The sequence below is a fragment of the Piliocolobus tephrosceles genome, chromosome 16 (assembly GCF_002776525.5).
Source record: "Piliocolobus tephrosceles isolate RC106 chromosome 16, ASM277652v3, whole genome shotgun sequence".
NCBI lineage: Eukaryota > Metazoa > Chordata > Mammalia > Primates > Cercopithecidae > Piliocolobus > Piliocolobus tephrosceles.
Genome location: NC_045449.1, coordinates 32,883,925 through 32,909,133, shown reverse-complemented (window position 1 = coordinate 32,909,133; position 25,209 = coordinate 32,883,925). Strand labels below are relative to the sequence as shown.

Below are 25,209 nucleotides of genomic sequence, written 5' to 3'. Positions count from 1 at the left end.
CACATTTCTGTAGTTGGTAACATGGAATGAAACGGCAACAGTAACCTTAAATGTAGGTAATTTGCTGTATAACCCCCACCACTTAAATCTGGCCAGTGTAGCTTCTGAGTTTTTGAACCTTCCACGAAGTGGTTTAACACAGTGTTTGGAACAGTGTCTGGCACATAATGTTTGGTCCATAGTAAGTACTCAATAAAATGTAACTATTACGTGAGATACTACACACCAAATAAAATAAGTTGGCTCCAAATTTGAGGGAGGTTTCACAGACATATCACCTAAACATTTTATGGGCAGAGAATATATTAAGCTCTGGAAATAATACAAAAACGTGTGTGTGTGTGTGTGTGTGTGATGTATTAATATAAATTACACATAGTTTTCTAAACCTTCTGAGGTGTCTCTACTTATCTAAAATTCCTATAGCACTTACTTTTAACAATATTCCTTGTGGAATTTAGCACATACTGTATCTTGTACTGGTATTTGCATTCTCAACCAACTTACACATTTCTTTCTTTTTTTTTTTTTTTGAGACAGTTTCACTCTTGTTTCCTAGGCTGGAGTGCAATGGCGTGATCTCGGCTCACTGCAACCTCCACCTCTCAGGTTCAAGGGATTCTCCTCCCTCAGCCTCCTGAGTAGCTGGGATTACAGGCATGCACCACCACACCTGGCTAATTTTGTATTTTTAGTACAGATGGGGTTTCTCCATGTTGGTCATGCTGGTCTTGAACTCCCGACCTCAGGTGATCCACCCGCCTCGGCCTCCCGAAGTGCTGGGATTACAAGCGTGAGCCACCATGCCCCGCCCCAACTTATACATTTCTAAGGTATGTATTCCCCACAGCTTTATTGAGAATATAAAAACACCTCTAATTCAGGCAATTAGGGAAATGGCCAGTCTGAAACAAGGAAGCAGGTGAGTTATACTTGAGAACACTTTTTGAGAAACAGAAATCTATTAGCGCTACTTTGATATAAGAAACACCTGTTGGCCCAGGTGGCTGGTGCACACCTGTAACCCAGCACCTTGGGAGGCCAAGGTGGATAGACTGATTATGCTCAGGAGTTCAATACCAGCCTGGGCAAACTGGTGAAACCCCGTCTCTACAAAAACAAAACAAAAAATTAGCCCGGCATGGCCGGGCACAGTGGTTCATGCCTGTAATCCCAGCACTTTGGGAAGCTGAGGCGGGCGGATCACCTGAGGTCAGGAGTTCAAGACTAGCCTGACAAACATGGAGAAACCCCATCTCTACTAAAAATACAAAAAATTAGCTGGGTGTGGTGGCGCATGCCTGCAGTCCCAGGCCCTCAGGAGGCTAAGGCATGAGAATCACTTGGACCTGGGAGGTGGAGGTTGCAGTGAGCTGAGATCATGCCACTGCACTCCAGCTTGGGCAACAGAGTGAGACTCTGTCTCAAAACAAAACAAAACAAAACAAAAAAATAGCCAGGCGTGGTGGTGTGCACCTGTAATCCCAGCTACTCGGGAGGCTGAACTTAGAGGGTTGCTTGAGCCTGGGAGGTCGAGACTGCAGTGAGCCATGATCACACCACTGCACTCCAGCCTGGGCAACAGAGCAAGATCCTGTCTCAAAAAAAAAAAAAAAAAAGCATCTGTCATTACAACAAACTAAGTGGGTTTGAAATATTTTCATTTTCTCTAGCAAATGCATGTTCCCCTCTGAAATATTAAACAACCAATTTGCATAACATTTTACTCACACTTAAAAATCAACCTCAATTCAGCAGAGTCATACTTCCTGAATGGATTGTGTTATCACCTACAATCTCATCCTTTTACTCTGATTATGAGAGTCACAAGGAAAGAAAATGAACATCATCAGCGGACCAGCAAAGCCTAGAATTCCAATCTGCCACTCTAGCTCAAGATTCTCTCATTTCTACTTTAATTTTAGTTCCATTTTGAAAGGCATGAAAACAACCTACCAATTTGATTAGGCTGTTTTAGATATTTGGGGGTTGTGGGAAGAGGACAAAAACACTCCTAAGAGCTCAGTCATTTTAAACAGTAAGTCTTTCAAAGCAATTTTCAGAGTGACCCAAACTGGTACACAAATAAACAACCTTGGCTGGATGCAGTGGCTCACATCTGTAATCTGAGCACTTTGGGAGGCTGGGGGGGATGGATCCCTGAACCCAGGAGTTCGAGACCAGCCTGGGCAACATGGCAAAACCCTGTCTCTACAAAAAAAAAAAATCAGCTGGGTGTAGTGGCTTGCGCCTGTAATCCCAGCTACTCAGGAGACTGAGGTGGGAGGATCGCCTGAGCCCAGGAGGTGGAAGTTGCAGTGAGCCGTGATCACATCCCTACATTCCGGCCTGGGCCACAGCGTGAAACTGTCTCAAAAAAAAAAAAAAAAAGGTAAGTAACCTTGTGCTACGGAACTGGACTGTGTCAGCTATCTGGGGGTAGATCAGGCATAGGGGGATGAGTCCTCCCCAGCAAAGCAGAAGAGCTTCAGGGAAAAGGACAAAAATAACAACATGGTCCATCAAGAGGATAAAAGGTAATCTCAGATTCCAGGAGTATCTTGGAAGCAGCTATGGAAGGTCTGGCAGTCACTGCAAACAAGTGGCCTGGGTGGAAATTTGTGAGGGAAGAAAAAAAAAAAAGGAATATGTCATGTACATGAAGTTCAAATCAAACCTAAAACTTCCTCTGTCCACGCTTAAGAGGACTTTCATATTAAACAGGAACTCTCCAGAGAGGAAAATGATTTCTGGTCATTCTCACTGCAAGACTTAAATTTTCAATTTCCCTTTAATTTTTATATTCTTTTTCAGCTTAAGTAAAAAGGGGAGGGATATTTGTGCTGAACATTTAAGAATAATTTTTTAAAGTAACATTAAATGACACAAGGGTCTGGTGCTATGCTGTACAGTTCAATGAACTCCTGCACAGATCAGCAAGATGGTTGGAAATGCCTCTCTCCGTCTGTTTTTCATCTCCAAAGTCTGTGTACTCAGTAGAGTGTGAAGAGAGCCTCTCTTCTCCTCAGAACATTCTCCCAATGGTCCTCCCCCAACCCCCACTCCCTCTCCGTAGCCCCTGCAGCAGAGAACAGGAACTAGAGCAAATGCTTTTGTGAATTAAGAGATCTTGTGAGCGTAAATTTGGTCAGGCTGCTCCTTTCTGCAGGCCAGACCCCGCTGCTGCCCCAGGATGTGAACTGTCAGTTTGCATAGCTGGTGATGAGTTGCAGAACCATCAGCAAAGGTGAAGACGGCAGAAACAAGAAAGATTCAAGACTGGTGGAAATCATTTCACAAGGAAAATTTCAGCCATCAGTGGGAGGAAGCTTTGAAAAATGCTGCCATTTCCGAGTCAGAATGAAGGAAAAATTAAATTACTGCCGGTGAGGCGAGCCAAAGTTGCATCTCCCTCCAGGGAGAGTTTTGATAATGGTAAACATTTGACAGCTGGCCTGGAGTTGTTATCTTGTTCTAACAGTTGTTATGGTCTAAATGAATATTTCTGATAAGGAAACAGAAAGAAAATTTTAAGCACTTTTATATTTTTATGTTTTAAACCTTACGGTGGTGAGCTAAACAGGTTTAGAGCAACTTGTCACCGAGGGCCTACTCAAATGCTATAATGATCTTAATCTGGGAATCTTAGCAGTATCATTATTTCAGTTAATCTACATGAAGTAATTCTTTGAGGTAAATCAACTGACTAAGAAAATATCTCTGACCTCTAGCTTCCTCAGCAACCCATAAATACAATTCTAAGAGCTGACTCGAAGAAGTCCAGAAAATAAAGGGTTAACTAAAGCTAACTTGAATACACGCTCAAGAACACGCAGAGATATATTGTGTTGTTAAATGACTAGTTTTTTGACTATTGAGGATCAACAATTATAAATTTTCAAACTTTCACAGATTTTATAAAAAATATTAGGCCAAACATTTCAGAAAGGTAACAGAGATAAAGTAGTTAACATTTTAGACCTAAAACGGGCTGCTTAGTTTTGCATTACCAGAAGATAGAGAATGCTTGGAGGGACACTTCATTAGAAAACACTTGCTTAATTCTTATATATAGCATAAGAAAACATCTGTGTGATTGTCTGAAATGTTCCAGGTCTTCACAGGCACTGGACCTGTCATAGTATCTAGACATATATGTAGAAGGCTCAGAAGAGATGGAAGGGAGTCCCTTGCCTTATATGGATTTGCTGATAGTTGTGTCTTCAGAGAAAGAAACGAAGTCCTCAGGCTACTATAACCCTCCTAAAAAAAAAAAAAATCTACACTCCAAAATGTATTCTGCCTCTGGCATTCCTCTAGGCAAGAGTTTACCAGTGGCAAAAAATAGGGAAAACGGCAAAAAAAGAGTAGAAAGGAGTCAACTGTCCTCCTATAAAATAAACAAAAACTTAAAACTTATTTTCAGAACACCTATAGAAAATTTGAGCATTACTTGCCTAAAATGTAATTTGCATAAGTTATGGGAATTTAGTATTTCCGGCAAAAAATCTGATTTCATGAATAATTACCATCTACTTGGTGCTTCACACTGATTCGGTCTCTATCCCAAAGCGATGGTAGGACACACAGGCCAATGAAACCAGCACCCCTAATTTGTAGGTGTCCTATCTTTCTGTGACTTATACTTTATTTATTTTTTATTTTATTTTATTTTATTGAGACAGAGTCTTGCTCTGTCACCCAGGCTACAGTGCGGTGGCACAATCTCGGCTCACTACAGCTTCGCTTCCCAGGTTTCGGTGATTCTCCTGCCTCAGCCTCCCTAGTACCTGGGATTACATGCATGCACCACCATGCCCGGCTAATTTTTATATTTTTAGTAGAGGCGGGGTTTCGCCATATTGGCCAGTTGGTCTCAAACTCTTGACCTCAGGTGATCCACCCGCTTCAGCCTCCCAAAGTGCTAGGATTACAGGCATGAGCCACCATGCCTGGCCAACTTATAACCTTAGAATGTATTTGCAAGCATTATGTCCTGACCAAAGAAAAAATTTAAAGTCTTTACCTCTATTTTTCTTTAAAAAACAAAATCAGAATTTCTACCTTTATTCTACATTTGTGGGAAGTAAAAATTTCATTATTTTTTTCCCCAGGGACTCAGCCCTGCCTTAATATGAAAGTATATAAATTGATATTAAAGCATGGTATTTTGAGAATGTTTCAAAGTAAGGTCAAACTGGTGTTAAAAACCCTACTAGTGAAGGCTAAAATAACAGTCTGGCCGAACAGTCTTAAGTGCAGCTGACTCCAATTACTAAGTACATCCTAGCGATGTTTTTTACTAACAAGAACAATGCAAGCAAGTTGAGTTCAAAAATAAAGTCAAAGAGAACTTACTCATTAAAAAAATCAGATAAATTATCCCAATACTGTAGCTATATGGGCATTTGACAGTTAACTTCTCCTTCAGCACTGAAATAATTGAGTTCTTTTAATAAATAATCAGAAAGAGAGGTGAGGGAGATTCTAAAAGGGAACAAATGCTAGAAGAAAAAGCTTCTTTTGAGAAAAACCAAGAGAATTTTGGATAAGAAAACATATACATAATTTAACCACTATAAAATCATGGAAACAGTACTTTCAAATAACTTTTAAAAACATTTTATTATGGAGAATTTTGAACATACATCAAAATAGAAGAATATAATAAAACCCATGCATCCATCATACAACCCGAACAACCCTCAAACCAGGCCAATCCCGCCCCATACACATCCAAATCCACTTCCCTCCTCCTCTGTTATTTTGAAGCAAATCCCAGATGTCATCAAATCCATTTTTGTCAGATGCAGTACATGAAAAGGCAGAGATCTTCCAAGCACATCATTCTATATGACTGCCTCTTCCTGCCTTCACCTCTATATCCCCAAATCCATTTTTTCTGATGATACATTCCCCCACCCTCCCCTGCCCCAGAATGTTGTTATTAATGCTAACTAGCACTCCCAGGGCACTATACAAATCTAGTTAAACAGAGAACATTTATCAGATACACAGGACTTTTGTTTTACATGGGGGCAAAATTCTCTGACTCCTCCATGCAAAATAACCACTTTGGATTGGATCAGTATTCCTCCATTACCAAAACTGGGGTCACATCATCTAGCATCAAGGAAGCCACTGTACTACAGTAGTCAGGACATCAGCTTCAATTGTACACATCTGGGTTTAAATTTGGCTCTGGCAATTACTAACTGGCAAAACAACCTTTCTAAGTCTTTGTCTCCTCATCTCTAAAATGGACATAACAACAACTACCTAACAGATTGTCAACAAGATTGATTGAGATAAGGTATATACAGTACATAGCCAAGTACCTTAATAATAAATTTTTATTTATTAAAAAAATAAAATGTGAATTTTACATGTAATAAACACCAATAATGAGAAGCTGTATATATCTGGGGAAAAGGAGAAAATGAGAGTGGAAATAGGAGTAAAACTACTCCATTTAAATAAATCTTATCCTCAACAAACTTCTTTCAAGAACTTGAGGATCTGTGTATAATTGTTTAACTTTTTTTTTTTTTTCCAGATGGGGTCTCGCTCTGTCACCAGGCTGGAGTACAGTGGCACGATCTCTGCTTACTGCAACCTCTGCCTCCTGGGTTCAAGCAATTCTTCTGCCTCAGCCTCCTGAGTAGTTGGGACTACAGGCGCCCACCACCATGCCCGGCTAATTTTTATATTTTTAGTAGAGATGGGGTTTCACCATGTTGGCCAGGATGGTCTTGATCTCCTGACCTCATGATCCGCCCGCCTCAACCTCCCAAAGTGCTGGGATTACAGGTGTGAGCCACCGCGCCCAGCCTGTTTAACTTTTAATAAGCTCATAATCTAACATGGGTGATTCAACTTTTATTTTATTTTTTGAGACAGAGTTTCGCTCTGTCGCCCAGGCTGGAGTGCTGTGGTGTGATCATAACTTACTGCAGTCTCAAACTCCTGGGCTCAAGGAATCCTCCCAACTCAGCCTCCCAAGTAGCTGGGTCTATGGGCTCCCGCTACTATACCTGGTTACTTTTAACATTTTTTTTTTTTTTTTTTTGTAGACAGAGTCTTGGTATGTTGCCCAGGCTGGTCTCAAATTCCTGGCCTCAAGTGGTCCTCCCACTTTGGCCTCCCAACGTGCTGGGATTACAGGCATGAACCCCCATGCCCAGCCTAATTCAACTTCTTTATAATTGTTTCAACATTGAAGTAATCAAATGCCCTACATATGAATGTAAAGGCCCCTCATTGAAGAATGTAACATTTATGTACTGGTGTAAGTTCTGAGGGCAATAGAGGGTAAATACTCATTACTGTGTTGAAATGAACCAGCCCAGTCCCACTGTACAGGTGAACCAGGATAAACAGACATGATAATGAAAAGTAGAAGTGGTAGCAATGATCTTTCACAGGGTTCATGCCTGCCCCATTTCACTATTATACTTTTGGGGGGGAAAAAACACTCAAATGGATAAAGAGCACAGGGAGGCATGCTTTTTCCTTACTTAACATTTCTCAGGATACTTGCAGATTAGTATAAGATTTCTCTTAAATCATGTACCATCAATCCACTACATTACAATCTGTAATGTGCCCAAAGTCATAGAGTCATTTCATAAGGAAAAGAACATGAAAGCTTTATGTAAGAACTATAAACTATGTAAATATATATTTATTAACTTAAAAAAATAACAAACAATTAGCTTTTAATTGATTTTACAAAGAGAGTTTTCTCTTTTCTTTTGCATTCCAAAGTTATGTAGAGGCCATACTAAGATGGTCAAATGCCAGAGTGCTGTTTCTCCCGAAAAAAAAAAAAAAAAAGTGGAGAGATAAGCAACTTTTATGTGGCTTTACAAACCGAATTCACTTGCTGTGATTACTTGGTAAATGTTTGATTGTGATAATCACTTAACAGGGTTACTTTTTTTTAGTGTCTCAGTCCTGCTGCCGGAATACTTTTCCCCAACTCAAAACCTTCCATCTCTCCTGGCTAACACGGTGAAACCCTGTCTCTACTAAAACATACAAAAACCTAGCCAGGCGAGGTGGCGGGCGCCTGTAGTCCCAGCTGCTCGGGAGGCTGAGGCGGGAGAATGGCGTAAACCCGGGAGGCGGAGCTTGCAGTGAGCTGAGATCGCACCACTGCACTCCAGCCTGGGCGACAGAGTGAGACTCCGTCTCAAAACAAACAAACAAACAAACAAACAACAACAAAAAAAAAACCTTCCATCTCTTGTCCCCTGTTCCACATCTCCCACCCAGCACTCCACCTTCAGAGTCTGGTCCTAGCCTCCCTTGATAGTTGGATCTTCCACAGCTATTCCTCACATATCCTTTGCTATATATTCAAAGCAAACTTCCATACTTTCCCAAATTGGTCCAGTATGTGTATGCCTTGGTGAGTGACTCTGTTCCCTTTTTTTTTTTTTTTTGAGATGGAGTCTCACTCTGTCACCCAGGCTGGAGTGCAGTGGTGTGACCTTGACTCACTGCAACCTCTGCCTTCTGGTTTCCAGCGATTCTCCTGCCTCAGCCTCCTGAGTAGCTAGGATTACAGGCATGCACCACCACGCCCGGCTAATTTTTTGTATTTTTAGTAGAGACGGGGTTTCACTCTATTGGCCAGGCTGATCTTGAACTCCTGACCTCAAGTGATCCACTCACCTTGGTCTCCCGAAGTGCTGGGATTACAGGCGTGAGCCACTGTGCCCAGTCATATGACCTTGTGTCTTGACAGTAGGTATCCCTTTCCTTAATCTTCACCTGCCAAAATTCCATGTATTCCTCAAATTCTAGCTCAAATGGCATTTTTTCTATAAAACTTTCTCTGATCACCCATTACAAAGAATTTTACCTTTCTTTGCATTCTGAGAGAACTCCATCTGCCTTGTTCTATGGTCACTAGGGTTGTATTTTTATCAACTGAATTCCAAGTTTCTGGGGGCCAGGGAACATGCCTTCTTCATTTTTTATATTCCCTAAATCATGTAGCATGATGACTTTTAATCACACTGAACTATGCTGCATGGATGAGTTCTAGGAAAGAGAAAATAATAGCATTCACACTTTTTCTGATAAGCAGTCCACACAAGGAATCCTTCAAAGGGAGTTTCTTATGTAGCTCACCCTCTCCTGAACATTATACATTATGGCTTCTGCTATAAACAAAGCCCGCACTGGGCCCAGATGATGTATGCCCAGAATGCAAAGGGTGCAGCCATGCTCTCTCGACAGAGTGAGAAACTGAAGAAGGAAGACACATGTGTAAGAGGAAACACCAAAACCACAAATATGAAAACAGCATTTGTGAACCTCGTTTGCCAGATCACAGACATCTTTAACCTTCTCACACTTCCTTAAAGGAGCAAATCAGGAAATGAAGAAAAAAAATCTTGACACTTTTTTTTTTTAAGTCCTCCAACTTTTTAGATTAGATCATCTATAACTCTAAGGGAAAAAATGTGTATGCTTTAAGCCTAAGAATGTATCCATAATTCAGAACTTCTATCACTAGCAATACAAGTATGGGGGTGAAAGAAGTAAAAATAAAAAGATAATAATTCTTGAAAATCCAATAATAAGAAATTCATATCTGTCTCTAATTGAATTGTTTTTTTCTAGATCTAATAGATTTAATAAACAAATGTAAGCAAAAGCACAAAGTGGGTTTAAAAATAACTTGTTGAAGATTACAGCTAATTTAGGATAGCATTTGAAATAAAATATTTTTCTTCTTTTTAAGAATGTACTGCTGATGAAAACCTATCAACACTTTATAATTTTCTTATCTTCACAATTCAAATCTTATGGATATGAAAAAAATATTCCAAGACATGGAATCCTCTGACTTTCAAAGCAAATAATCAGAAAAATGCCCAAAGAAGAAGAATTGTTACTCTTCTGCTGAATTCCTAAATTCAGCTGTCATTTGGATCAAGAGCCATAAAACAAATGTTCTAGTAAAAAATTATAGGACTTCAATAAAGCAAAAGTCTCTTATTCCAATAATAGTTCTTAAACACCAAAAACAATCAAATATACCACATTTATCCATTTATTCCTCAATGCTTCAACATTGCCCCCTAAATGGATACTTTATTTTGTAATTACTACAACAATCAAGCCAATAAAAAATGCAACACTGCTTACAAAAAGATGTTCAGAAATGTTGAAGTAACACTGGAGTATGAATTTACCCCCAGCAGAGTAATTTGGTCTGTGTGTAAGTCACATAGCCAAGGTACAACAGTAATCTCTGAATCTGCACTGTATAAGTAGGAATTCCCACGTAGATACTCAACATGGATAATTTATTCAATCCAAATCTGCCGTCTCTGGCACCTAAGATGTTTGCTGGGGATAAACTTAAGTTTGTGGTTTTGTCAAAGCTAATATTTCTAAAGCTGTGCTATTCAAAACGATAGCCACTAGCCACATAAGCTATTTACATTTAAATTAATCAAAATTAAATGAAATTTAAAAATTCAGTTCCTTGGTTATAACAGCCACATTCCCAGCACTCAGTAGCCACACGTGACTATTATATTGGACAGCACAGATATGCCACATTTCCATTATCACTGAAAGTTTTGCCATACAGTGCCATTCCAAAGATTACCAGCCTCACAGGTCCTATCTGTTTTAGTGCCATATCTCCAAGGTTCTACCTGAAAGGTGAGAACTGACGCCCTATGAATTTTCTTTTGTTTTTGCAGGCTGAAAATTCAATCTTTATGATGATTCAAAATAGATTGTGCATGTCCTACCATATCAGGATCTAAAGATATGGAAGCAAACAGTGGCTCCTCAGTGGACTCAAAGAAAACACCGAATCAACCAAAACAACAACTCCCACAAAAGAAAAACCCATCACCATCCATAGAGTACACGGGCTGTTCTAATGATAACTCAGTTTTTAGCTTTTTGGTTTTTCTTTTCTTTTTGAGATGGAGTCTTGCTCTGTCGCCCAGGCTGGAACATACTGGTGTGATCTTGGCTCTGCAATCTCCGCCTTCCGGGTTCAAGTGATTTTCCTGCCTCAGCCTCCGGCGTAGCTAAGATTACAGGCGTGTGCCACCATGCCCAGCTAATTTTTATATTTTTAGTGGAGACAGGCTGGTCTCAAACTCCTGACCTCAGGTGATCCGCCCACCTTGGCCTCCCAAAGTGCTGGGATTACAGGCGTGCGCCACCATGCCTGCCCCCAATTTTTAGCATTTTGAACAAAAATAATGCTGCCATTATTTAGAAATTGCTCATATTTGCTATATACACACACTATCTTTGGTAGGTACATGCATTTTCTTCTAATCAAGAAGTTCATTACGTGGCTGGCATGTGGCTTATGGAAGCAACATGGTCAGATGGAATGAGCACAGGCTTTGAAACTAGACAAGAGCTGAGTCATGTATCCCTTTATACATGCTTGCTAGTTACCTCGATTTTAAGCAATTTGCTGAATCTCTTTGTGTCTGCATTTCCAAAAAGTCAAGAAGAGATAACCAAATCAACTTCCTAGATTTGAAGTCAGCGTTAAATAAGATATATATATTTGGCATCAATGAGTACAGTGTATGACAAAATCAGTTGCACTGGTGGCCACTGTGGAAAACAAATGGAAACCACCATAATAATGCCACTAATAATAGCTAATAGTAAATCAATACTTTTTAAAAAATGTTTTATTGAAATGTAATTCACAATTCATACATCTGATGTATACAATTCAATGTGAATCAAGTATCTGAATAATTCAACATTTTCTCAGCATCCACCAGAGTCTAGTTACTGCTGGTTTCCAGGGCAGTGGTTCTTAAATGGGGACAATTGGCTGAGCACATTGGCTCACACCTGTAATCACAGGACTTTGGGAGGCCGAGGTGGGTGGATCACTTGAGGCCAGGAGTTCGAGACCAGCCTGGGCCACATGGCAAAACCCCATCTCTACCAAAAATACAAAATTAGCTGAATGTGGTGGCACACACCTATAATCCCAGCTACTCAGGAGGCTGAGGTACAAGAATCGCTTGAACCTGGGAGGCAGAGGTTGCAGCGAGCTGAGATCACACCACTGCACTACAGCCTGGGCGACAACATCGAGCCTCCATCTCTAAATAAATAAATGGGACAATTTTGTCCACAAGGGGACATCTGGCAATATTCGGAGGCAATCTGAGGGAAGGGGGCATGCCACTATCTAATGGGTAGAAGCCAGGGATGCTGCTAAACATCCTATGATGCATAAAACTGCTGCAAACAAAGAATTGTCCAGTCCAAAATACCTTCAGTACTTAGGCTGAGAAACCCTGTTCTAAGGATATAAAGATGAAGAGGAGACAGTATCTGTAATGAAAAATCTTACTGTCTAGTGAGTGAATGCAAGGTGGAAACAACACTATGTCCAAGATGATCCGGGTGCAGAAAAGAAGAGGGGATGCTTAAGTAAAAATATTGGAAGATAGGAGCTTGCCAGGGGTACTCAGGATGGAAAGAAACGATTTCATGTAGAGGGAAGAGCATGGGACAACATTTAAATAGGTGCAAAGCATTTTGGAGTCTAAGAGGTGCTAGTAGTTGAGAATTGTTAGAGCTCAGGCTGCTGGTCATGGGGAAGGTGGGTGCGAGGCGGTGCAGGGAAGAAGGAGGGGGAGGCAGCAGTGGCGGTGGCTGTGGCAGAAGCAGAAATAGGAGCAGCGGCAGCAGCAGCAGCACCAGAGGCACACAGGAGCCAGATCCTAAAGGCTTTGTATGCCACATTAGGAAAGAGTTTGGAATACAGCTTCTAGTTGGAAAACATTTTCTGTAACCAGCCCGACAGTAAGTATCTTTAGGCCACACAGTCTCTGTTACAGCTGCTCAATTCTGCCATCACAGGGAGAGCAGCCATAGACAATACATAAGGGAACAGACATGACTTTGTTGCATTAAGATTTATTTATGAGCCTGGCATTTGAATTTCATATGATTTTCAGGTTTCATAAAATCTTCTTTTGATGTTTTTCCTCCCATTTAAAAATGTGAGAACGGTTCTTAGCCCGTGGGCTGCATATAGACAGGGGGTGGCAGTAGTCTGCTAAGCCCTGCTATGATGTATACACAGGACCTCAAGGTGACAAGTTAGCTAGTTGATCAGTTAAAAAACGAAGCAGGGCATTTTCCTACAGATCTTTGGAAGTACTGACTGTCTTCTAGCTATTTCCAGCTAAATAACAAATGCACATGGGCCTAAATTTGGTCAGTAGCTTGTTTGTAATATTTACAATGAAATGGTACGCTAACTCAAAGGAATAAAAAGCTTATTTCAGGCCACTGTGGTGAAATGACATTTACCTAATGCAGATATAAATTTTGTGTTAATTAGTGAGCACTTGACACTGATGTAATTTGATTAGTGTGGCAAAGTCAGTCTTAGACTTGCTCCCTAGTACTAACAGAATATGTCCTTGAATTAAGAAAATTAGGGCTAAGTGACAAAAAGTACCAGATAATAAGAAACCAACTCTGTACCATTTATAATCATCTGTTATAATAAAGATAATACTAATGGCCTTATTGTGTCATTATGAGAAGCATGAAACAGGGCATCTCACACTTCGCGGTTTAGGTGACCTCACTGTCTCAGAGAGTCCTGATTTGATCTCAAGTCGGATTCTAAAGTCTTCAAACTACTGGAAGCCTCATATGTTTAATTTGGAACTATTTTCAAGCAAGAACTCTAGTAACATTCCAGTTTGAAGAACATTCCAGTTTTGTATATCACTTTTACTAACTTGTAAAAATGCTTTATTTCAAAAAAAAAAAAAATCTAAGAGAAAAGTAGAGTATTAACCATTTGAAATCTTAAAAACTGTCTTTTGGATCTTTGATGTGTCTGACACTTCATGAATAATTCTGGTTCTGTGATTTGGAGATGTTACTTAACCTTTCTTAGGAACAAAAAACTGGTGTCAAAAAGAATTGTTTTGAAGATTAAATTAGGTGTTTGTAAATTTAATTACATAATTATTTAGTACAGGCTCCCTCAGTGCTAACTATCATTAAGTTGAAATGTCATTACAATCACTATTTCAGTTTGTCTCTAAATGTCCCACCATAACACAGTTCTCTCAACTTTATGATACTTTTCTATAATTCTAGAACCAAAAGGATCTAGAAATTGCCCAGTCCAATACTCTCATTTTATAAATGGATTAACTGACCAGAGTCACACAGGGAGGTAGTAGAGGCTGGTGTAAAAAGCAAGGGCTCTGGAGTCAGACATGCATGGTTCCGAATCCTCATTCCACCAGCTTACTGTGTCAATCCAGGCACGTTACTTTCACAAGACCTCAATTTCCTAATTTATAAAACGATGAAAAATGAGATAATGCTCATAAAGTCTGAGCACAGTGCCTAACAGTTGATTTTTAAAAAATCAGTAAGTGTTCACTATTATTATGATCCTCATCTTCTGATTATGAAATGGTATTTCTTCCCTTTCTTTTTGGGATGTGTAAATTGCTCCAGTGTTTGTTCTGAATGTGACTTTTATCTAATCATACTGGCCAGACTATAGCAGACTATATGAAATATTTATTTTCCACATCACACCAACTCTACCTCCTCTTCCTTTTTGTATGTGACTCCTATGTTAGTATATCCCTCAATTTAAAATTACTTTGCAGTCTTCAAATGCTTTATCTCTCCAACTCTGCTACATGGCTCCTTGGAATACATAACGTGAAAATCATATGCTAAGTATGTTTGCAAAAATACTTCGTTAAAAGATTACACAGTAAGAAATCAAAGATTTTTTTGGGGTTTCCCTTTTTTTTTCTTTCTTTTTTTTTTTTTTTTGAGATTCCAGGCAGTTGCTGGCCAATGAAAGTCACAGAAAGCACCCTTCCAATTCATTTGCTTCAGGAGGCTAAGGAAATAACCTATTTCCTCTTCCCTCTTTTCTATCTGATTTTTCTGATGTGTTCCCAGATCCTCAAAGAAAGATTCAGAGATCCATGAAATATTAATATGCCTGTTTGAAGTCAGGAAAAATAAAGAACAGTATGCCAGTATTTCAGACCGGGAAGAGACTGCATCAATACTTGACGGGGAATTTGTTCAGTCCTGAAAATTACTAAGTCTTTCCTCCCTACTTAACAGGGAAGTAATGTCAAATGGTTGAAATTTGCATGGAATTCTACTAGCCTGGAGGGTGCTCCTGAAGTTATCTTACAAACTTGGCAATTAGTCCAGCAGCCTAAATCTTTGTCTCTTAGCAGATGAGTGGCAGCAATTTTTGTTTTTTGCTACAGAACTTGTACTTGACATCAGTTAGCCTAACTCAGACCCTGACCTTGCCTTTGTATTTGGGGAAGAGTTTAATCTTCAAGATGGACCCAACCTCAACAGAAACAAAGTAAGTGTGAAAGTTGTTACCCAACCCTTTTCTCAGTGTGTTCTATTTCATCTTTAATGCAGATCTTTAATCTCAGATGTTCATCAGAAAGGGGTAACATCAAATACTCCAAATCTGAGCAACATCCAACTCATTTGTTGTTGTTCTGGGTTTTTGTTTTTGTTTTGCTTGAGACAGAGGTAAAAATCCGGAAAAGCCATAAAGATAATTTTTTTTTTTGAGACGGAGTCTCACTCTGTCACCCAGGCTGGAGTGCAGTGGCCGGATCTCGGCTCACTGCAAGCTCCGCCTCCCGGGTTTACGCCATTCTCCTGCCTCAGTCTCCCAAGTAGCTGGGACTACAGGCGCCCGCCACCTCGCCCGGCTAGTTTTTTGTATTTTTTTTGTAGAGACGGGGTTTCGCCTTGTTAGCCAGGATGGTCTCGATCTCCTGACCTCGTGATCCGCCCATCTCGGCCTCTCAAAGTGCTGAGATTACAGGCTTGAGCCACCGCGCCCGGCCAAGGATAATTTTAAATGCTGCTCTCACACTAATGGTTCTACCTTTTTATCAGCTTCTTCATCTGATTGGATTAGATTTAAAATTTTCCTTTAGCCTTGGATATTTGACAAGATTCTTTAAGTACAGTGAGACTTTCTCCAAAAAAGGAATCCACTTGATTGGATCAGAAACCACAACCTGCCTCTGGAAGTTTAACCTTTCAGTGGGTCAGGTCATGAATCAGGGGTGGTGGCATTTTATGAACCTTGCTTGATTCTTTGATCTTGCCCCATGACCCACACAGACCTGGTAAGGAGCTTTTTCTCATTGTCGGGGATAGGGGAGTGGGACTCTATCTTCCATTTCTCTTGTCTTTGCTTCTCTCCACCTTGCCTCCTCCACATTTAACGAAGTCTGCAGCACACTAACTAGGAGCATGCGCAGCGGTGTGCTCTTGCTCCCTAGAATGTTTCACGGCTTCCGAGGCACTTTATCTTTCTTTCTCCCTCCCTAAGTATTCTGAATGTGGCGTTCTGACCACTCAATATAGTTTAGAGACCCACTGTATAAGCCTGGCACAAACAATCTATATTCTTACCATTTATTCCAATGTTAGGGAATCTTCTGAAAGAAAACAGAATTTTGGTTAAGTTTGACCAGGGCAGTAGATTATAGCTCACATGGCTACAGGTGGTGGGACTACCATTAAGATTTGGTAGATGCCCCAAGACCCACGTCAAGCAACCATAATTATCTGTCAAGTTCTCACTTATACTCAGGTAATTTTGGAATGGTGCCTTCAGTTATGGATTTAACACTAGATTTGAAACTATTGACCTGGTTGTGTTTAAAATTACCAAGTGAACAGAATTTTTTTTTTTTTTTTTCTGCTGGCATTATGTCTTGTAAAAATAAGAAGAAGGGAAGGTGATTATAGGCACCTAACATCAAATTTAGTAAAAATCACTGGAAAAAACCAGAAGTGTGATTTAATGATCTGAGAAATTAGGCAAGTGTCAAGTCTGAAGAATTCTAAAATGGTTATAGGTCAAAGCATTAAAAACTTCTTTGGGGACAGAGTGGCTATAAGGAGAACATGGTGAGGTATCTGCCAGGGGTTAATTGCAACCCTGCATGAAAAGCAGTTAACAAGTGAGAATTAGAACACCCAAGAGGAAAAGAAAAATGTTTCCAGTGCCATGAGAAATAAACAACAAAGAAGAAATATTTCCTTTGGCTACCACTACCTCCTTTTCAAAAGCTCAGAGGAGCTACGGGGAATGCCAAGGACTGGTTTTCTCTCAACTCCCTCCGAAACATTTGTCTTCATTACCACTCTTTTTAATCAGGGCTCCTTCATGAGTGTTTCTGCTCAGCCCCTTAGGGGCAGCTCTGGTCTGCGATAAATCAGAATCCACACCGCAAGTCACTAATCAGCACTCTCAGGGAAAGAAAAACAGAGAAGTGCAGACCACTACAGGCTGCAAAGGCCTGGAGGCTCACAGGCCTCAAGGAAGAAAGGCCTTTACGCAGAAATAAATTAGTGAAGAAGGAAGGGACTACAATGTTTAGGCTTTATTTTAAAATCTCAAATGCAAATTGTTCACAATTATAAGAGTTTGGAATATAATTTCATTTTAACAGTATAAAATAGATTATGAATTTATTAATGAATTGTAATTTATACCCCTGGCTTAATACTTTGCATACCTAATTCAAAACTTAATAAGCCCAAGGCGGAGGAACAAAAGATAAATTAAGATAAGTAAAACTATCACAGCCAGGGAACCCTCTCTCATACCTGCTGTTTCAGTGATGTCATTAGGAAATGAAACTTTCCAGGTAAGAACTCTCTAACGTCCACAATACGACTGTTATTTTTGTTATTTTACTTAAATGGAATTACAATCATAAAATTACAAACACATAGTATTTTTTTTTTTTTTCATTTCCAAAGTATCTTAGAAATAACCTATGAAAAAGTTCAATAGACTTGTTACAGGTCAACCTAGCTAGGTAGTGGCAGAGTTTACTCTAGAACCTAGGTCTCTAAGATCTTTTTTTTTTTTTTTTCCTTCGTTTTTGAGACAGAGTCTTGCTCTGTCTCCCAGGCTGGAGTGCAGAGGCACAATCTTGGCTCACTGCAAGCTCTGCCTCCCAGGTTCAAGTTATTCTCCCACCTCAGCCTCCCAAGTAGCTGGAATTACAGGTGCGCACCACCACGCTCAGCTAATTTTTTTATCTTTAGCAGAGACGGGGTTTTGCATGTTGGCCAGGCTGGTCTCGAACTCCTGACCTCAAGTGGTCAGTCTGCCTTGGCCTCCCAAAGTGCTGGGATTACAGGTGTGAGGCACTGCTCCTGGTCAAGACAAATATTTCTTGACACTGACTTCAGGAGCTAGAATCAGAACTGGTTGGAGTCCAGCTAAACTAACAAGGTCAATTTGATTAGAGTGGGGGTGCTCCTAGAGGGGATGTACAAGAAGCAGGGCTAGACTTTTAAAATCTCCATTCAAAACATTTGAACTTCATGTTGTAAAATGGGATACAACCAAAGGTTCTTGAGAACAGGAGTGACAGGATAAAAATTATTTGAGGAAGAAGATTCTTACCATATTATGTAAGACAAACTGGGGGAGGTGGCAGGGTTAGAGATGCTTATGTTTGTGGGACCGATTTGGTTACTTCTGCAGTGTCTCAGGCAAGAAGTAATTAAGAATCAGTTTTGTGGTTATTCTAATGATTGGGGTCCTTGGGTTGTACTGGTGGTTCTTTTGGATCTGAGAATTAATAAGAAAATTATACAGAAGAATTTCTCATAATTAACTGGGAAGATATTTTGCCAGTTTTTATGGTGCTCTGGGGTTTAGAATTGAGAGAAATACTTGTGGAATTATTATTAAGTATTAATAAGCATGAGACATATAAAAAAGTGTTTATAGTAAATTTAAAATTAGTCACATAAACTCAGTTAAGGTGAAAGTGGGTCTTTCAGCTGTACACCAAATATGTGATTACAACAACTGGACAGATGTCATTAGAGCATCATCCATATGCTCTGTCTTGGACCTGCCAGCTGTCTTAGTCACAGAAGCAGAGTGTGTGTAATGACGCTGTGGAATACAACATTGCCTTTATAAACAAAAAGTTACAAAACAAGAATCATTGGTGGTCTACAGAAAAGTGTTGGCAGCCTTTGTTAAGTACAGATAAGGATTTTATTTTTCTTTGAAATTCTGTAATTAAGACAGAAATAAATGATCTGCTGTGAGAAATCACAGATTTATAAACAAAAATGACTTCTGCAGACCTTGAAGAATAGCTCAATAGAAGGAATACTCAGATTTTAAGTTCTAAACTATGGACAAAGAAGGACATAAAGAAGTCCACAGGGGGAACTAAAGGTGTCAAACAGTGGTTCTGAGACTGAAGATCAGCACCTCCCTAAACAGGATACTCTCCTTTTCACCAACAGCACAGCCAAGGGCAGCAAAGCCTTCTATGTTTCCAGAGCCAAAAGGATGCCGAAGGCCCTGGAAGTTGAAAATCAAGACTGGCTGCTATAAAGCAGACCATCTCAGACATACTCTCATTCCTGACAAATACCCACCCACAAGCAGGACTGGGAGACACATGGCAACCAGAGCAAGTTGTCAAAACTTATCATTATAAAACGTCCATCTTCCAAAAGTACAACCTTTGCTCAATGCAGTGTTTTCCTTGGAAGACAGCTCTTCTGAGAGCTATAAAAAGGTGGTTAGAAGGGACGAGGTTAGCTTTCGTAGTCTAAGCTAACAATCATGTGAAAAATGTAAAGGTGAATAATGATGGTAGAATGTTTTACAAACAACAACAACAGAGGAATTCATTAATTATGTTCCTCCACTTCAAAGAAATTCATAATTTTTAGCACTGCTCTTTTGAGAAAAGAAAATTGCCTGTAAGATCTCTGGCCCTTCTTTAATTTCCTTTCTTACTCCATACCCTCAGGTGGCTAGCCTAGTGCTACATGGCCTAGGCTACATATAAAGTTCACAGCTCTTTGCCTGATCTCATGATCCTCTATCAAAACAGCACTTTCAAAAGTGTTTCCTGTCTAGCTCTGCCCTTGCGTGAGCATTTCCGTGGCTGGATCAGCTGCCAAACTAAATCCCTTTGGTAGAAAACTGCGGAGAACTCAAGATAGCCCTGTCCCCCTCTCCACCTTAGGCCTGACATCCGGAAGTGACTTAGGAAGTACTCTAATGGTTACCAAATTTTGGGGAACTGATTTAACATTTCTGTGCTAACCATGTGTTTAGGAGAGACTGCATCACTAATCATCACTTGACCTTGTGACAGACCAAAAGTTGCCGATTTTTTTTCCTGGGGGAAAAAAATTCTACCAGCTAGCACAATGATGTAAATGCAAAATCATGCTGTAAGACGACTGCCAATATGCTGGTTTCCAGATGTTTGACAGGACAGTGCAGAAACAATACAAAGGAGGGCTCACAGTTTCTGTCACAAACTCTGTTGGGTTACTTGCTTTCTCTCTCCCCATACTTTTTTTCTTTTATTTTACAAGCGCTGGGGATTGTATATAGCTGTCAAATGATTCAAATGATTTGGGATAGAGAAGAATGGAAAGTTTGTCCACTGCTTGTCAAACTCTGTCTCTGAAAACACAGAACATTCTCCAAATCTATTATTATTACTCTGTTCAGCAATAACTGCAGGCTGATTTGTCTGAATGTATACCTATCGGTGTCCCACCTTTCAATTAAATAAGCCTGTACATCAAACAAATAAGAAACGAACTTGAATGGAGCTCTGCACATTTCACTAAGTATCTCCTCTGTGTCTCAGCCGTAGATGAAATCTGATTTAAGTCAAAGCCCAACACGGCCCAGGCTGTCCTCACTGCATGGGCTTCATCTTTATGTACTCATCCTTGACTCACACTATTCCTGGCGGAAGGCTTCCTAAAAGAAAACCAGATTGAGCTGTCAGGTTTACAGTATCAAAGAATCTCTAAAATGAATGGGTTCTTTAAAAGAAAAGCCAAACTTTGGGTAATTACATTCAAACTCCTTAATCACATTTTCTGAGCTCAATGGGAATTGTGGTGTTCTTTGCTGAATGTCTTCCCCAAAGCCACACAAATGCAATACAGAGTCTTCCTTCAAAGGAAGGCATCGAACAGAATGACTCCCGCTTGGCAGAATGTTAATTTCAAGTATGTACTCCTTAAGTTTCCTTTTTTCACACAGAAGCAGTATGTATGCATTCGTGTGTATATGTATTATTTATTTTTTTATATCACCCAACTCACTTTGTAGCCCCCTTCCTCCCTATTCCACTCCCCCAAAAAGGGAAAAACAGGATATAGAGGATCTGAGGAGTAATTTTCAAGCATATAGTTTACCAATGATGACAGACATTAATGAAGTTTGGTAATATTTCCTTCTTTCCCACCTCTGGACATACAAGATAACTGTACTTCCCTATCCTCTTAAAGTTCTAGCCTAGTAGTCTGCAACAGAACTTTCTACGATGATAAAAATTTTCTAAACCTTGTACTGTCTAATATGATAATGTGGCTAGTGTGACTGAGAAAATGAATTACAAATTTTATTTAATCTACATTATTTTAAATCTAAATTTAAAAAAAAAAACACGGCCGGGCGCGGTGGCTCAAGCCTGTAATCCCAGCACTTTGGGAGGCCGAGACGGGCGGATCACGAGGTCAGGAGATCGTGACCATCCTGGCTAACACGGTGAAACCCTGTCTCTACTAAAAAAAACACAAAAAACTAGCCAGGCGAGGTGGCGGGCGCCTGTAGTCCCAGCTACTCGGGAGGCTGAGGCGGGAGAATGGCGTAAACCCGGGAGGCGGAGCTTGCAGTGAGCTGAGATCCGGCCACTGCACTCCAGCCTGGGCGACAGAGCGAGACTCCGTCTCAAAATAAATAAATAAATAAATAAAATAAAAAAATAAAAAAAAATAAAAAAAAAAAAACACAGCTAGTGGCTATTGGATTGGACAGCACAGTTACAGCTCATGCGTTGTAAACAGAAGTGACCACCATGAGATGTCCAGTGTCCCCTTACCCCTGCCATGGTCACCTAGAATAACTCAGTGGTGAAGCCTTCACTAACCTGGCTCCTTGAATGGAGATAATATGGAACAGAGACCCCTCAATCTGTGACGGACAATATTTAGCAATAATTTAGCCAGAAAAGTCACTAAATGTACAAGAAAGAAAATAGAGAAGTACTGATCTTCGCAAAGACCAAGTATTACCCATGAAAATGTCAAGAAGCTCCTACTGCATGTGTGTAGCTGGTAGTGAAGAGGAAGAGATGCAGCTGCTGGAGATGTATCCTTTTTTTCTCTCTCTCTCTCTTTTTTGTTTATGTTTTGAGATGTATCATAATTTAAATGCAATCTAAAACTTAAGTGCCTGTGATGAAGGTTGGATAACCTTGGGTGTTCTACTACCCGCTTGGAAAAATAACCCAGAAAGAAATCTTAACACATTTTGTATTCTTGTTACCATGTAAGACATTCCTGTATTCAAAGTAGTAATGATATGGTTGTAATATTTTTCCCACAAAGAAAAATCCCCTAGTCGTGAAAGAGTTAAGAGAGACCAAAATTAGACACAGTTCATGTTAAAGGTTAGAAGAATAATCAGTCATTTGAAAAACACTACATAAACATTTTTCCGGATGCAATTTTCAGTCCAAGGATACATTTCCCAGTAGAAATCAGCAGCTAAAAAGGAAATCATTTCGTCTCCATAAGTGCCAAATTGTATCCTGATTTTTCCTGGTCTGGCTCAACCTTCAAAACTAGTGGTTCAACTTCTGCAATCTTTCACCCAATGACTATATAAACACATCTTTACAAGACAGACATAATCCTTGGGTGGGCCAATTTATGTTGGATTATGAAAATACTTAAAATACAAAATCATATAATGACTATTGTCCTTCGGTTTTTCACTAAAAGAAAAATCTATTTAACATAGGCAGTGGTTCATGTGAGATAACATGACACATATACACTGCTGTCTTTTTTTCTAATGTCTCTGAAAATAAATATTACTGCCAATTCAGTAAAGGATTGCTTCACATTTTGGCAAAGTGATATGTAAATTCAGATTTTGCAAATATTCTTCTGATGTACCCACATGCCACAATGCGTACACAATTGTAATGAATTAAACTGCTCACAACAGGCAAGGAAAAAGTCTCACCCTTGGAAGTATTTTGGATCTTCTGTATTCGGTCAGAGGTTATAGAAACATTAGTTTTAAGGATAAAGTAATCTTAAGTAAAAAGCAAAAGATTCATTCACGATTTATTACTGCTTCCAATTCATATATATTTCACATTACTCAGAATTCCCAATAACACAATTCAAGGAGAATCTCAACTCCATAGCTAGCAGAAATCGTAAATTTTAAATCTTTGTGGAAAGGTAAACTCTGTTTTTTCACTTCTTCCTTGAAATTCTACAGCTTTTATAGTCAACTACAAAAGGTATCATGAAAAGCCTATCTTCAGCATTTAGCACAAAGAAGGGTGCTAAAAAGTTAAGAATTTTAACTTTTCCTCTAATGGATAAAGTTATGTAAAAGAAGACATTTTGGAAGTCTTTGGAGAATGCAGTATAAATCATAGCTGTAAGATCTGGAAAAGTCTGGTTGAACGTTAAGAGATTTCCACATCTGTATCTATACATTCCCATCTTGGGAATAATGTACGTCCAAAACCATTCACAGAACAATGCTGTAAAGTACTCTGTTGGTGAGCAAAACTTAAGAGTTGCAATCACGAACATTTCATTTTCATCATAGATTACTGATAATTATACAATCCAATATCCATAAAATTATATTGGTAAAAATGTTTTTTTGTCAATATTCTAAAAGTCATAACAAAGCAATGAATTTAAAATAGCTTATTTCTAGGAACTTTTTATAGTTTATAGTATAACTCTATGAATAATTTTCTGATGCCTAGATTAGTCCTTCATCCTTGCTCTGAGAAAGCAAATACGTCATTGAAGCAATATGATCACACTATAAGAAAAGACACAGAATAATGCACATTTTTCTTTCACATGCTGAGAGAGGCTGATGAATGTTACACTTCTCTAATTCACAAATATCTGAGTACAAGGACATATTAGGAAAGCATTTTCATATTCAAGTGAGTAGGTCTGCCCAAACCAGTATGAAGTATTTAATTAAATATTTTTGTTTAACGCTAATGACAACATAAAACTTTTAAGTATTTGCCAAAATTAGAAAATCTGTAGTTCTTCTGAAAAATATACATATATATAGACATTCAAAACTTTTAAAAATTAAAGGTTGATTATTTAAATCTATCTTTTTAGTTCAAATATTTTACATTCCTTTCTGATTTAAAACACTCTCCTATGAAAGCCACCATTATTTATAAGTGAAGAAAGAAAAGGGAATTTGTCTTACATCTCCCCACTCCTCACTTTGCCATTGTCACCTGTATCTATTTCCAGGAAGCCAATATTCATTAGGGTTAATCTGCCTACTAAATGAATAAACAAAGGATTTCTCTGTCACTAAGAGGCCAGGTGAGCCGATAGCATCTTCTAACACAGAAAATCATCTGTACCATACAGCTCAGGAAATTACCTGCTGCAATCCCACACCTGGGATCACTTGGCAGGCAGATCCATAATGTTGAGTAATATATGGAAAATGAACTATAACCATTTTTTCAAAGGGCTGACAAATCTCTCATATTTCAAAACTGAAGAACACTTTAATATGATTAACTACATAACTCACTAGGGAAAAACAGTGAAAAAATACCAAGAAATGCTTCCACATTTTTCCCCTAAACAATAACAGGGTATGTAAGAAATGATGCCAAAATAGTAACATACAATGAAGTATGAATAACTGGTACAAGAATGCCAATATTTCTATGGATCTGTATGATCTTAAAAATAAGAACAGTTCTACAATAGAATGTAGTTAACAAACTAAATAAAAAGATGCATTGTTATATTATAATCCCTACTTTTACAGACTGACAAATTCAGATCAAGTAAAAGCTATACCTTGGTGGCTCAAGATACCAGGAAAAGAACCCAAGAGCAATTATTTGTTAATAGATTAATGATATTATCACTTCATGTTTCATTTTGTGAAGCAGAATCCCAGGTTATATTGCCCTGTAGAAATAATTTTTCCAGCTAAAGAAGCCAATAGGAAACCATTGGTGTTAAATAAACATAAAATGAGTAAAAGAAATGAGGTCAAAGATATCTGACTTCACT

The 25,209-nt window shown here is 39.1% G+C and overlaps 1 protein-coding gene across 7 annotated transcripts in view; it reads right to left on the bottom strand.

Moving 5' to 3' along the window:
• BCAS3 (BCAS3 microtubule associated cell migration factor) overlaps positions 1-25,209 on the bottom strand; it is a 722,154-nt gene that overhangs the window by 250,269 nt on the left and 446,676 nt on the right. The window contains exon 23 of one of the 7 annotated variants that reach the window (XM_023204682.2): positions 3,477-3,505. The exons of the other annotated variants lie outside the window; for them this stretch is intronic. Coding sequence (XP_023060450.1) covers positions 3,492-3,505 — 14 coding nt within the window. The 3' untranslated portion in view covers positions 3,477-3,491. Of the gene's footprint in view, positions 1-3,476; positions 3,506-25,209 lie in introns of those variants that run through there. 7 annotated transcript variants of the gene reach the window in all.